Genomic DNA, 15,538 nt, shown 5'->3' with positions numbered 1-15,538 from the left:
TGTGCTGCATTAGTATCATTTCAGAAATGTATGGTAAATGACGTTAGTTTTGAACCATTGCAAATACGCGGAAATTAGTTCTGTGCTGGACGAGGCAGCAATTGCGGTTTCTCATTCTTATCAAGACTAAGTTTGTTTACTAAGGTATCATTTTTCTGTATTAAAATGGACCTCCGATATGCAACTACAGATGAAAAAAGAACAGTAAAAAGGGTTTTGAACGCTCTCTTTCATACGACGCTTTTCACCACTAGCGGAGCGAACTACCAGAAATTCCCCGACTTTTCCTCCCTTTGAAAGGCTGAACAGTTTCTAGACCAAGCAAAGTGATCGTCCTTACAACTGACTGACGCAATATGCTTGGTTGTTGTACAAAGCTCCGCGCAATCACCCACCCCCCAGAGTGAGAAACTTAAAATCAAAATCAAAATTTGCTCTAAAAACGAAAAACTTGCTAAAACAGAACCTGTCTACTTAACATATCCATTCTCTGATAAACATAACTCAAAACTTTTGTAAGATTCTTTGTAACTGTCATATTTGTATAGTTTTGTATTGTATTAGTTATTCTTATAATGTGTTCTTAGTAAGCATGTGTGTGTGTGTTTTGTGTTTATGTACACCCATGTCCAAAATGATTGTCGCATATCTATAACTGTCTTCTTGTAAGAATATAATTTGATAATGATTTTGCAGGGTACTTTTAATACTGATACTATGTGTATAATCGTAAAATGTATATTTGTGGTAAATTTCATAGGAAAAGAATTATAAATACGAAAATTACAATGAGTAAAACAAAATGTTGCTAAATGGACAAGAAAGTTTTATTTTCGCTTTATTGTTCTTACTTACTGCTCTTTTGACATGAAATTTATCACTAGAGACCGGATGTTAGGCAAAATGCCTATTCTTTATTATTAAAGATATGATCAAAAATAACGTTTTAAAGTTTATATGGGGGTTTATAGTTTCGATTTAAGCCAATTTTATTTTGCCTATTTTGCCTATTTCGACCTTTACTGCCTAAATAATTGCTTTAGTGCCTAATATTGCCTATTCTATGCATTTTCTTCAAAATGAGCCTTCATTAGGAAAAATATATAATTTATATAACAAATAATACACACATATTAAGTGTTTGTAAACACAAGCACGTGGTACGTTACGATATATATACATGGTGAACTTCAAAGATGTGCACATACTTCGGGAGGTGATTAGTGATATCAAAAGAAGACAAAATGTCCTCTGGTATTTTGTCAAATTCCGTGTCGTGTACGACTGACAGAGTGCCAATTTGGAATCGAAAATTAAATCCTGACAATTGGAACGGAACCGAAAGATGTGCACATACTTTGCGAGGTGATTCGTGACATGAAAAGAAGACAAAAAGTCCTCTTGAATGTCACGTATCACCTCCCGAAGTATGTGAACACCTTTATGTCTCGTTCCAATTGCCACGATTCGGTTTTGGATTCCAAGTTGGCCCCCCTGTCACTCGTACACAACGCGGAATTCGACAACATGCAACAGGACTTTTTGTCTACTTTCGATGTCATCAATCAGCTCCCGAAGTATGTGCACAAGTTTCAGGTCACCCAGTATGTATGGAATGCATAACAAGCTTCGTTTTTATATATACAATAAAAGAAGATATTAACAAACAAGTATGTTTCTATATTCTTTGAACATTATCTATGACTTGAATCTATTTTTAATGGTATTGAGTATTTATCTTCATTACTTCGAGTTACATTTTAGTGCCTATTTTTTAAATTTTTAGTGCCTATTTGCCTGCCTATTTTCCAGGTTTTTAGTGCCTAAACATCCGGTCTCTATTTATCACATACATGTCTTTGTCGATTATACACTTACTAACATTATAAGAAATACCGGACGAATTCGTTATCTAATTATATTCTTACAAAAAAAAAAAAAAAAAAAAAAAAAAACATTCATAGACATACGACAATAATTTTGAACATGAGTGTACATGCGTGTATAATGTGAAACAATGTATCGTGTTTTTTGTTTGCATCAATTAGTTTTTTTTTTTTCTGTAGTTAGGTGTAAGAGGAAGGCCTTATGGCCCTAACCTTGCTGCTGTAGAAAGGCAATAAATAAATATTTTCCCTGGCCATAATTTGCACATTACGTGACGTTTCGGTGTCTCAAATGCTGACATTCAGAGCAGCAAAGAGGATTGGGAATATAGAGACGTACTTTCAATCGGTAATATTAAGATTTCACGAATTCCGGAATGGTGGCAAACTAAAAGTAAGAATCAGGAGCTAAATTCAATGCACATCTCATGATTTCTTACTTTTAATTCGTGCCAATTTAACATGTCCGAAGATTCTGACATAGCCAATTGGGAGGGGGGGGGGAATCCAATCCACCCCTCATTCTTCACTGTATTTGATTCCATGCAGTGGGAATCACTAGGAAGCCTCATCAATAATTTTATAAGCCATATTATATCAAAATCGAATAATTTTACTGAAAATTCTCGAACAAAATTGTTTTCTTTCATTATAAAATAATAATAATAATAATAATAATAATAACGAAATCTTAGCGTCTGAAGGAACTTACCTGCTTATTCTTGACCAACTTCAGCCGAAACCAATGGAAATGATCGCAATATCCCAAATAAAATACAAAATATACACTGTCTTATCTAAATTCAATAATTTTTCCGTAGGTATATGTGAAATTTGCTACAGGGGGTTCATTTTACCTCTTATTCTTTACAGATTGCATTTCCAAAAAAGTATTATTATCTCGGAAGATTGGAAGAAGGCACATATTAAGTTTCATTAAAACTGGATAAGCCTTACTAGAATTATCGTGAAACAAACAGACGGACGAACACACGCAAATATCGGTTGAGTAGAATGATAGAAGCTCGCCTGAACTGATTTAATGAGACATCTCAGGAATCCATGGTGCAATTTTTTAGTGCATCCATGCAGCAACACTCGTAAAACAAAAAAACTACTAGCTACGTTGACACTGTCTCAAAAGTCCCCTGACATAGAGTAACTCTGTTATTATCAGAGTTACAACAAAAAAATGAAAAAGAAATGAAATGAAATTTTTGAGTTTTACGTCCCACGGTTATGCCGGTTAGGCTAAAGGAGACGGTGATTATGAGAAATGAATGAAACGGTGGAATGAAGATAGTGGGAGGAAACGGGAGAACCCCGAGAAAACCCACGAGCACGGTGTTTGTCCACCACAAAGTCCACACGGCGCGAGCTGGGATCGAACCAGGGACCCCAAGCACCGGAGGTGAACGCTCTACCACTGAGCCACCGCGCCCCCCTGAGTTACAACAAAATCTTATGTCCCTTTCACATTATCCGGCGATTTGCCGGATCCCGTTCCGGTGAATTGCCGGACGAGGTAGAAAGACATTGCAAGCAATGAAGCTCTTCACATATGTGCGGCGGTCACCGGACATTCATCCGGCGAGCAAAAACAGCCGGATCTCCCTGCTAGAATCCGGCGCGGCAAATCGCCGTGTATAGCCAAGCGGAACATTACAAGCAATGACGCTCTTCACATATACGCGGCAAACTACCGGATGGGTGTTGGGGGAGGAAGCAAGTGTTGCCAGGAAAGAGCAGAAAGTGGCTGCTATAATATGGGAGCGTGTGGTTTTGTGTGTTATGTGGAGTGTGTTTGTGTATGTGGTTATGTTCTAGCCCAGTACATCTGGAGTAATTAACCAAACCTGTATATACAATATATGGGGAAAGATGACATGTAAAATTAATTGAAAACGACCAATACTACCGGTGTCGAAATCAATATAAATTATTATGTAATAGAAGATTGGGAGATGTCCGTGTAGCACTGGACAAATGACCTATAAATTTGTGGTGACCCAAAATTGAAATATACACTATCAAATATTTCAGCAATATAATCTTTTGCTATATATTTATATACTATTTTGCTACGCAAAGCAAAAGAGAATTCATGATGTGATATTTGATAAATATACCGTACTTTATATATTTTATAATTATCTGGTTGTAATTGCTTGAATAGTCCTTTGAATTCAGAGACTAGAGCAGTGCTTTAAAGAGACTTGAGTCAATAGTCGGAACGCTTAAAACAAAAGAATAAACCCGAAATAGTATAATAATAATAATAATAATAATAATAATAATAATAATAATAATCTAATATAAATAAAATAAAGAGTTTATGTGTCTGTCTGTCGTTGTGCGGCCTAGGGATCATACGAGTGGACCGAAAGTTACCAAAATTTGGTCACAGGTACCTTGGTCCAGGCTCCAGATCAAACCGATGCATTTTTTTTTTCAAAATTCGAACCAGGAGGTCTCAGGGGGGCGTTTACCAGGACATGTAAAAATAGTAGAAAATGACCGATATTAGTGTCAAATCCATAGTTTTCGCGGTCGCTGAGATCCATGGTAACACTACCATTAGCGATGACTTTAGCCACCATTTGTATGCGGGCCGGGGATCACCAAAGGGGGGGGGGGGGGAGGAATTTCGAGACATGTAAAAATAATCGAAAATGACCGATATTAATGTCAAATCCATAGCTTTCGGGGTCACTGAGCTCAATAGTGAAACTCAAGATAGCGTTTACTTTCACATTTAGTCCCCATCAGCTAAGGAACTTGGGCCAGGAGATCACCGAGACATGTAAAAAATAATCCACAATGACCGATATTAGTGTGAAATTCACAGTTTTCGCGGTCTCTGAGATAAATGGTGATACTTTCATTAGCGATGATTTTCAAATTCAGCCACCATTGTATGCGGGCCGGGAGTCACCGGGGTGGAGAATTGCAAGAGATGTAAAAATAATCGAAAATGACCGATATTAGTGTCAAATCAATAGTTTTCGCTGTCGCTGAGATGAATGGTGATACTCCCAAAGCGTTGACTTCCAAATACAGCCCCCGTCGACTGGGAGCCAGAGGCGTTGTTTTTTCAAAATTGGAACCAGAGGATCACAGAGGCGTTTACTTTCTATGTAAAAGTAGTAGAAAATGACAGATATTAGTCACATTCATAGTTTTTGCGGTATCGGCTGAACGCCAGAGGCGATTTTTTCACAATTCGAACCAGGGAGGGGTCTCAGGGGGTGTTTACCGGGACATGTAAAAGTAGTAGAAAATGACCAATATTTGTGTCGAATTCATATTTGTCGAGGTCGCTCAGATGTATATTGATACTCCCGATAGTGTTTACGTTCAAATTCAGCCCCCATCGGCCTTCCCAATGAAAACACGTACGTTGTTGGATATATATTCACACAAAATGTATCTAATTTTAGAAATGTTTCTTAATTCTTCTTTCATTGTTCAGTTTGTTTACATTGATATTTTATCTGACCCGTGCGAAGAACGGGCATAACAGCTAGTAATAATAATAATAATAATAATAATAATAATAATAATAATAATAATAATAATAATAATAATAATAATAATGCCTACAGACCAGTCTTGGGGTCAGTGGCTGAATGTTGGCTTGAGATTCTCGGATAGACCTCAACGGTTGACACTCCCGAGAGGACTTTAGCCTGGTTTTCTCAGTCACAACAGTTGAATACCGGAACGGTATTTTAAATATCCAGAACCGGGCCGCTATTTTGCCCAAGTTTATCAATTGTGGAAACAGCATAGAAAAATCTTCCAAAATACCGCTTCTCTAATAAAAAGTGCACATCTTTTCTGTATGTGGCATGTTCTCTCATTTCGGTAACAGACAGACCCGTATCCACGGGGGGCTAGGGGGGTCGGTCCCCCTAAACTTTTGCTGGCCCCCTAAAAGTTTCACGGTAGGCTTGCAAATGAACTATAGTATGGTGATGAAGTATACTATGATTGGGTCGGGCCTCCCTAACTTCTACCGGGCCCCCTCAATTTTTGGGCTGGCTACGGGACTGGTAACAAAGCGAATAAAATGCATATTATTTTGCATTTGTCCACTGCAGCCACGTTAACAAAATTAATGAATGACAATAGTTGACGCGATAGACATGCGAAAGTAATTAAAGAATTTTCCTTCGTCTTCCCTTAATTGTGGAAACAGTATAGAAAAATCTCCTTCAAGATACCGGTTCTCTAAAAAAAAAAGGATGAACCCATATGTGTCTCTGACGTTTTTTTTTTTTTTCTGCCTGTGTCTTAACAAGGCGAGTAGAAAACACATTTTGCGTCTGTCCATTAGAACCACCACAACACGACAAGAGTCACAGAGTTTTGTTTCTTCAGTTGCACAGCAACCCTGCTCGCATATTTTTCATCCACGGCAAAACGCCGGATAATATGAAAGGGTCCGAAACCGGATCCGGCAAACAGCCGGAACCGGATCCGGCAAATCGCCGGATAATGTGAAAGAGGCCTAAGAGGGAAAACCGTCTCCAAATATGATGTTTTCAATCTAAAGTGAAGATTTTTTTTTAATTGGATGAGCCGTTTGAGCTGTACACTCTTTATGCGCCCAATGCTAACTGAAAATGCAACGTTGCCATTTAGCTGGACCCACAACATAGGTGAACAAAGTTTCTGTCTTTTATACTAACATGTCGATAGACAGCTCCTATTTCAAACAGCAAATTCATTCACTTATGTTGTGGTGGCAACGTTGCATTTTGAGTCAACATTGGGTACATAAAAAGAGTACAATCCCAAACGGCTCGTCCGATTAAAATATATATATATATATATATATATATATATATATATATATATATATATATCCTTCACTTTAAATTGAAAATATCATATTTGGAGACGGTTTCCCCTATTAGACTCTGTTGATAATAACAGTTACCCTATGTCAGGGAACTTTTGAGACACCTGATATATATATTCTCATTTTTAACGTTCTCCACCGGGATCACGTGCACCAAAGGCGCATGCGCTAGCCATTACACGAGTCGAAAGGGCTCACTAAAAACAGCAAATCCAATGATTCCATGCTATTTGTGACAAAATAGAAGTATTCGGATTTTTGAAAAAGTTTGACTGAAATAGACAATTTTCTTGAAGACGATTGTCGCACCAGGATTCTATACTATCCTTTTTATTATTTCAATAGTATCAGTTATTTAGAAACTGACAGATGTCATAGTGGATAAGCAGTACAGCCCTCACCTTCGGTACAAGGGTTCCCAGGTCGCAATGGCGGCGCTAGGTTCGTAATATTGGGGAGGCGAGGCAACCACACTTGTTTTGCTTTGAATATAATTATTATCGGTTGTACATATTATTATTATTATTATTATTCACCTGTTGTACATAGAAAAATGGTGGACGAAGGATGGACGAGAAAAAATATTGGGGTGGTGGTCGCCCCTCTTTGTCCCCCTGTAGCGCCGTCACTGCCAGGTCGATCCTAGGAGGAGATGAATTTGTTGTGGACAACATTGTGTTCGTGGTTTTCTCCGGGTTCTCCCGTTTCCTCTCACACTATCATTCCATGGATTTCTCCACAAGCATTCACTTTAATTAATCATCTGTTCCCTTTAGAATAAAAGACACAAGCATGTGGCATTGAACTAGAAATTCCATTTCATTTGAAAAGAATTGAGTATTCGGGTGCCTTATGCTCAAGTGACGTTCTCCTCGACGTTCATGTTCCAGCCTCTCTTCAAATGCTTACAATTCTCACCCCGATCGAATATTTATACCCGCGGAAGTTTATTCCAACAGGCATTTATCCTGACCCTCACTCTTGTCCTCAAATCAGTATTTCTTATCTACCTCAAATGATGTTGGCATTAACGCCTTTTCCCTTGAATATAATTGTAATTTTCACTCTCTATTGAAATTAGGGTTATGGTGGTCTCTCATAAGGGCATACTTAAAGAACTTTGAACACCAATTTTCTGTTGCATGTGTACAAAGTACAATAAAATTTCAAAAGAGACAAAAACATAAGGAATTTATTCAGCATGTTTCCGTCTGAAATAATACAATTTACTTTCTCTAATATCACGTTGTCTAAGAAGCATTGAGCTTTTAAGCACGAGATGGCGTTCGTGTCCCAAATCTCAGGATTTATAAGTCGCAGCGTGTCAGGCCTAATGTCATTTGATAGATGATAATCCAATATAGTAGATGTATGAAGTGTTGGAATTTTAATAGTGAAACGTCGTAAGATTGACTGACAACTTTCCTGCAAAACTGCGCTACATTTTACAATTTAATTTCGATACAGTTATGGAAATTTCCATAACGCTCCTTATGGAAAAAATTCGATATCTACGACGCTCCTCGCAGTAAGGACCATTACAGCAAAAACGGATGATTATTGCAAAACTCGAGCAGAACCGTTATGTAAGTAGTCATGACATTGCCACTAACCTAAACTTACATCGCCAAATAGTGTTAAACCATTTGAAGAAAGATGGCTATAAGCAGATCCTTGACGTTCAAATGTCACATAAGTTACAAAAAAAATAAATTAAAAAAAAATACTCAATCGAATTTCTATCTGTGAATCTCTATTCAAATTTAACGAACTCGAGCTATTTCTAAAGCGGTTGATTACAAATGACAATAAGTGGATAACTTACGACAATAATATGCGAAAAAGATCCTAGTCAAAGCGAGGAGAAACTCCACAGTATATGGCAAAGCACATGACACTCGGTAAGGTTATGCTATATGTTTGTTGGATTGGATTGGCATTCATTGTGCATCACGAGCTACTGTCGTCGGGCAGAACGACAGACCTAGACTTCTACTATCGATAATTAGCACGAATGACCTTAGTAATTAAAAGGAAACGATCGGAATTGGTCTACAGAAATGGTATTGTATACTATGTTGACAATTCCAGACTGCAAACATCTTTAACGACCTATCAGAAATTGAGGCTGGAAGGTTTTAATGCATCCACCGCATAGCCCGGACCTCATAACGTCAGACAACTGTTTGTTTCGATGTTTGCAGCGCTCCCTGAATGGTGTTAAAGTTTCAGAAGTGACCTGTGAACACCACAATTTTTTGATCAGAAAGCACAGAAGTCATACAGCGACGGGATTATAGTGTTGCTGGAAAAATAGTAAAAAATCATCGAACAAAATGGTGTATATGCGGTTTCATCATGTTATTTTTTTCAATTCATAATAAATATATTCTCCAAAGGCTCAATATTTTTTAGACAACTTGATATATGACTTTTATATGCTTTAACATTTGCATTCATAATATACATAGTTACATAAATAAAGAGATCTGAGTGTCTCAAAAGTCACAGAATTAACTCCTTTCATCTCAAACAACTGAAACTAGAATTTTATTAATTTGAGTGGACGATATTTTAGACTAACAAAATTCGAAAAATTCTCTCATTTAGATTCTTCAGCTTTTTATATATATGCGGTTGTTATATATATATATATATATATATATATATATATATATAACAACGATGTTACACATGATCATTTGGAATGCACTTTAGCCCTTGAATAACTAGAATACTTTCTGCAAGTACGCAACCTTGTCACAAGAATTTAATAATCTTCATAGTTATTTCCTCATAGTTATTTCTTTCATAGTTCAATTAGTTTTCTGGAGAATTTTTTTTTTTTTTTTAATAGAAAATATTGGAAAGGACTACTTTACAGAAAATCGTTGTTATAAATTTCGGCAGTAAATAATTTACTTCGATCTTACTGGTACCTTGAATATTTGAATCAGTTTTGTTAACGTTGTTATGTGCATATTTAGAGTTCAATGCTACATAAAAATACGGGCCTATAATCATATTGAAAAAAGTTATAAAAAAATAAAAGCAACAAAACGTATAGCCTTGGCTATACTGAAACATTAATTTCTTTTTCTCTCCGGAACTTACGAAGACTGACTTCATATTCTTCCAATACTTTAAAAAAAGAAAAGAAAGAAAAAAAAGCGACGATAGAAGACTACTCATACAAAATATTAAAAAAATACTCATGCAAATTTACAGACCTGAATGTCGTACTTCACATATACGGGGTCCGGAAGAAGAGTTGGACGGTTTTAAAATGAGAATAACGCACTAAAATTTTCACATATAGAGAAAGAGGTTGTTGTATGCCATTTCTACTTACCATGATAATTCTTAGTCTTAAAAATGATGCCCTTCAAAAGCCCCCATTTGTTCCTATACGCATTTGGATCCTCTTCCAGAAATCGTAGAAAGCACTTTGAAACTTTTCCTCACTAGTGTTGGTAATTTCCTCTGTTGTAGCAAGCTTCAGGTTGTCTAATGTTCGAAGATTATCGTATACTTAGGATTTTAGAAACCCTACAGGAAACGGTCACAGATGGATAGATCAGGTTATGTCGCTAAACCGAGAAGTGAAAAAAGTTGAACAACACACATGAAGGCTCGGAATGTATAATCCTTGACATCGATTCGCCCCGATCAGACAGAATAAACCCCGTACATTAGACGACCTGAAGCCTGTCACAACAGGAAAAACTGCCAACATTGATAAAAATGTGTGGTATAATTTGCAAGCAATGAGCAACTCACTGAACATAACAAATATATCCTATAAGCCAATATAAACAAAGTATTCCATGCAGATGTATGATTAGCTCGCTTACCTCTAGTGTATGTGATTCAAGGTTCGATTTACATGAGAGCACAGAATATACAGAGCTGAACCAGCATTATGTGACAACTGGGAAGACTCTTAAATTAAGGATATGATACTGTGAACCCAAAAAGCCAAAAGTAATGGCGTTAAGAAGACAACCGCCCAGTTTAATCACACACTATGCAATTTAACATATTTCTCACAGCAGTAATTCGGTCTCCAGTTAAGAACCATTTTCAGTCAAATCAAAATTAAAGACAATGAACCAGACATTTATTTATTTTCTTATTTTATACTACTACGTAGGTTTCATTGATTCTAAAAGTATACTACAACTGAACTGCAGTGTACTGGCTGAGAATAATTTTATCATAGGAATACTGGTAATAATATACGGAGATTTCACACAAAGTGTATAGTGAAGAATTAAATTCAGGTTTACATAGACATAAAATTATAAATGCAGAAAGAAAACTTGAGAATTCCACCAAAAACGAGAAGAGAGGCCATATATCCAAGAGAGATCTTGCGAAATTGTTTCTGTTCAAGGAAGATTTTGCTTATATATATTATCCATTTTTAGTAACCTTTAGATAGAGGAAACGGTTTCAGGAGTACTTTTGTAAACTAAGTAATTTAAGACAAGAATTTAATTGTACTTTATGAAATCATATTGAGTCTACCTGTTATAAACGGAGTATCAAATTTTAACGAATTCTGACCAAATATATACTACAATATTTTATTTTATTTATTTAGTTAGTTATTTGTTATTTATTGATTTATTTACATCTTACATGGAAATACTTTTCTAACTATAAAACAGCGTTTAGGTTACATACCTGAATACATTCACGATAAGGTGATAGTATATAACTGTTCAAATTTTGAGCAAAAAAAATTTATTCCATATACCACAGTGAAAAATTCAGTGATCTTTATTGAATTCCTATGAAGTCTTTGGATGCATCGCTTTCCAGTAGTGTTTTGTTCTCCTGTAACACTACCACCTGGCAACAGAAAGCTAAACTAAGAAAAAGAAGACAGTAGTGGAGGGTTCTTCGTTGTCATGATGTCTGTGTGTGTTGCTAAAGAAAAAGTAACTTTCAAAAAGAAAAACTCATGGTGACGTGGAACGTTAATGACAAATCATGGCTCTTCTACCCAAAAGCTTCTGTGTTGTACTTCTTAAATTACGCAAGTTATAAATGTACCTGAGTGCATCGTATTTAGACAAAGATAACATCATTTCGTCAAGTATTTATAATTAATTAAAGTATATACGTTTAATATGACGTAATTAACAACACTAAACCCAGCTGCTATTTTTTAAAAAAAGAAAAAGAAAAGCTGAGAAAGGTATAAACGCTATTTTTGGTAGTATTGTGCGCGAAAATGTTTCAAAGAACTGTCACGTTATGCATGACCTCCGAGATTAATACTAGGTTTGCAAAAATTAGGTCAAGTTAGTTTTGCATACAAGCCATTAAAGAAGAAATTATTTAAGGATTTTCCAAACGTTACAATGAACCAAGTGGAAGAGTGTTAACACGAAATTGATTATGGATATGTAACACGTAAAATGCCATCGCGCATGCGAATTGGACTTTGGGGGCATCACAGTTTGTATAAATATTTTCTTACTTTATGTGCATCAATCAGGTACGTTAATTTCTTCAATAAAAGTATAATGAAAATAGTGCTTTGATTTAAAACAATGTCTATAAAGGTGGATTTAAAGTAGTAAAAGTACATGGAAATTATGATGCCGTAAGTAGACTGGAATAGGTGATGACGTAACCTATTCTTATTAAACCAACCACTATTCTATCTAACGGTTGTAGTCCCCCGAATCTTGGCATTAGCGTGTTGGGTTGACTTCTATAGACCTCATCACACGGTGAGGACCCGCTCGAAGTGAATGGCAACTCGTGGCTGTTTTACTGATTTAGTGCAAGGACAATACCTAAAATCCAGGATGTCGGGCTGTGCGCAGCAGATGTTTTAGGTGATAACTGGTTGCCCAAATGGTCTGAACAGGAGAAACTCAATACACTAATAAGTATTGACCTACCTCATAAGGTTACTGTATTGACCTTTTATTTTTTATTATTTTTACTTGCTTTCTGTTAGCTTTAACTAGAACTAGAATGTCTCATTACGAGACTGTATATACTTACACGCGATGTTCCATTTCTCCGGCAGATTCATTCAAAAACAATTCGCGTTCTGCGACCGAAGACTATGGTCTGAGATTTACTTCAGTATCATCATTATAAGTAACTACTAACCTCACACTGAAGAATGAATATCATCTATTGTTACTACATGACTAAACGACTTTGAATGAAAAATACTTACCTAGTGTTGATATCCCTGCCTACTAATGCATTCCCCTGAATACTATTTTTGCTGCTGTTTTCAGGCTTGTCCTGACTCTCAGACACATGTCCTGATTTACCTATTTGTTCTTTAACAGTTAGTTTATTTTCACTACTTCCGTTTCCTGAAATCGGTGAACAAAAGTCTTGCAATTCTATTTGAAAAGCGTCAGAAATTTTACCAATTTCGCGATCAAGCATTTCCAACAACGTACTTTTCTCCTCATTCGATGTAAGTTTTTGAGATTCACTGCTATCACCAACAAATTTATCATGTATTATAGAAGACATGTCTTTTGGATAGCAAGACGTCTGATTTTTGTCTTTTAAAACAATGTTATTTTCGATTCTTGATCCCACGCGTATACTATTATTATCATTAGGTTGCTTACAAGTACCTTTTGGCACTGGTTCCTGCTTTAGACAATTAATAGAGTTCTGTAATACATTCAAAATATCATCAAAAACACCAGAATTTTCTCTCTCATTATGAGAAAAATTCAACCCATAACTCTCTCTACTAGAACCTATTTCACTCGCTTCGACTTTTATATTGTTTACTGCTTCGTGCCTTCCAGGAACAAACAAAGTACTAGTGGTCAAGTCACAGGTGCTTGGATTCTGTTTACCATTTAACACTTTTAAAGGTGAAACATTCTTATAGTTTTCCCCCATAGAAGTCAAAGGGCTGGATGCATATTTACATGCAGAAAGTCCATCATTTGAGCTCTCATTCTTCAAATTACTCTCTTTGACGAGATTCGTAATTAATTGTTCAAATGATTCAATACATCCAGGAGTATCATCATTCGTTCTTCCACATGGACCCTGTGAATATATAAGTAAATTATTTTAATCTTCTTTCTTTCTAATATAATTATTTTCACATTGGAATATAATTAATTCTATTTCCAAAATACATGATATCCTCATTTTAAATAATCTACATTTAAGTATCAAATAAACAATATAAACTAGCTGTAGTAAACAAGGAATAAAGAAGCCTGTTCCAGATACACAAGGTCTAAAAATTTTATATGTATCTTCACAGTTTACTATTTACTTCTACAACATTGTGAACTTCAAAAACTATACTGGTGCAAGATACAGAGTTCGATTCTCGTGGGATTACACATAGTTTCATTTAAAAAAAATGCTGATCATATTACGGTGACCATGAAATTTTCAGCTGAAAAGAACAAGTTCCTACTTTAAGAAAGTAGAAAAATCATGAGAAATGGGAAACAAGTCATTGCGTAAATTAGTTCAAAAACAAACAAGCAACTGCTAAAACCTCAGCTGCCTTTCGAGCAGTACTGCGAACTATAGATCATGTTTAACGTAGGGAATTTCAGTTCAATTCTTGCCTCTTTGCTGTTATTAATTATTAATACCTTTACAAGGAGTAAAAGTACTGAGTATGTTATTTATTTCTTACATTTGCATAAAATGGACAAATACTACTTTTTTTTTTAGCTACTGACGGGACGGCCGAGACACACCTCTAAAATGGGACGTATGGTCACCCTATCACTTTTTTTTCCCAAGTATTACAGTTTTCTTCTTCCGTCTTTACTTAACGATGAATAATCAGAAAGTAGAGACGGTAGAAATGATTGCCTACATGCAACTGCTTTTATTACAATATTATCACATATGAACTGAGAACTCTAGTCAAGAAATTCGATTAAGAAACGAACTAAATCAGAACGTTGCGTTTCTTGGCTTTAAAATGAGTGTCTATATTGTTTCCCGAAGAGGAAAAACGGGAGCATGGAAGCCATTGAAACATGGTGCTATAGAAGAATGTTCGAACTTAAGATGGGCGGACGAAGTATCAATCGAGAGAGTATTGGAAATGGTAGGAGAAAAAGACGAGTATAATTAATATTTCCAAATGACGGGATACGATGATTGGACACATTACAATGTACACGTTGTAGCGTTGTAGTACTAGGTACTTCATGAAGGACCAAATGGCATGTGTAGGTCGCCATTTAAGAGAAGAGTACCGACCACTGCTCTCTGTCAGTAAAGTCGTCCAAGAAATTTACTCCGCACACTAATAGACTCAATGGCTTATGTCGACTGTCTAAATACACAGACATGGTCATTTGGTAGTAAATATTTCCTAGTACAGCTGTAAGAGCTCCAACTTGCCTTTGTCTAGTTACGACAGAAGTACATTATTTATTTGTAATAAGCCACAAGCAACTTATAATTTATAACTTGTTTACATTGCGCTTGCCTTTGTTTCCGTCACTAGGACAACAGCTATCATCAGTTACCATAGCTCAAGATGGAAGTTTGAGCAGTGGGAAAGTGAGTGACTGAGAGAGAGAGAGAGTGAAGGCAACTGAAACCACTACGTTGTTCGTTTTTCTTTTATAAATCATTAGGTAAGTTTTTGTAGGAATTCTAACTGAATCATCATGAAGTATAATTATTGTCCTTCGTAACGAAATATTTCGGATATAAAATTCTACTTCGTTCAACGTTAAATTAATTAAAATTCCCTCAGTGGAAGTCGAAAAAGTACTTCCAATGATCGGGAAGT

At 36.0% G+C, this 15,538-nt stretch overlaps 1 protein-coding gene across 7 annotated transcripts in view; it reads right to left on the bottom strand.

Moving 5' to 3' along the window:
- LOC145694660 (uncharacterized) overlaps positions 1-15,538 on the bottom strand; it is a 104,344-nt gene that overhangs the window by 32,244 nt on the left and 56,562 nt on the right. For 6 of the 7 annotated variants that reach the window (XM_081771107.1, XM_081771105.1, XM_081771109.1 and 3 more), the window contains exon 6: positions 12,962-13,809. In XM_081771107.1, the coding sequence (XP_081627233.1) occupies positions 12,962-13,809 (848 nt within the window). Of the gene's footprint in view, positions 1-9,402; positions 9,895-12,961; positions 13,810-15,538 lie in introns of those variants that run through there. The other variant, XM_081771112.1, reaches the window with a different exon arrangement.

The sequence above is a fragment of the Thermobia domestica genome, chromosome 9, assembly GCF_964235325.1.
Source record: "Thermobia domestica chromosome 9, izTheDome1.hap1.1, whole genome shotgun sequence".
Lineage (NCBI taxonomy): Eukaryota > Metazoa > Arthropoda > Insecta > Zygentoma > Lepismatidae > Thermobia > Thermobia domestica.
Note: the sequence above shows the minus strand (reverse complement) of the source record. Positions and strands in the feature narration are given on the sequence as shown.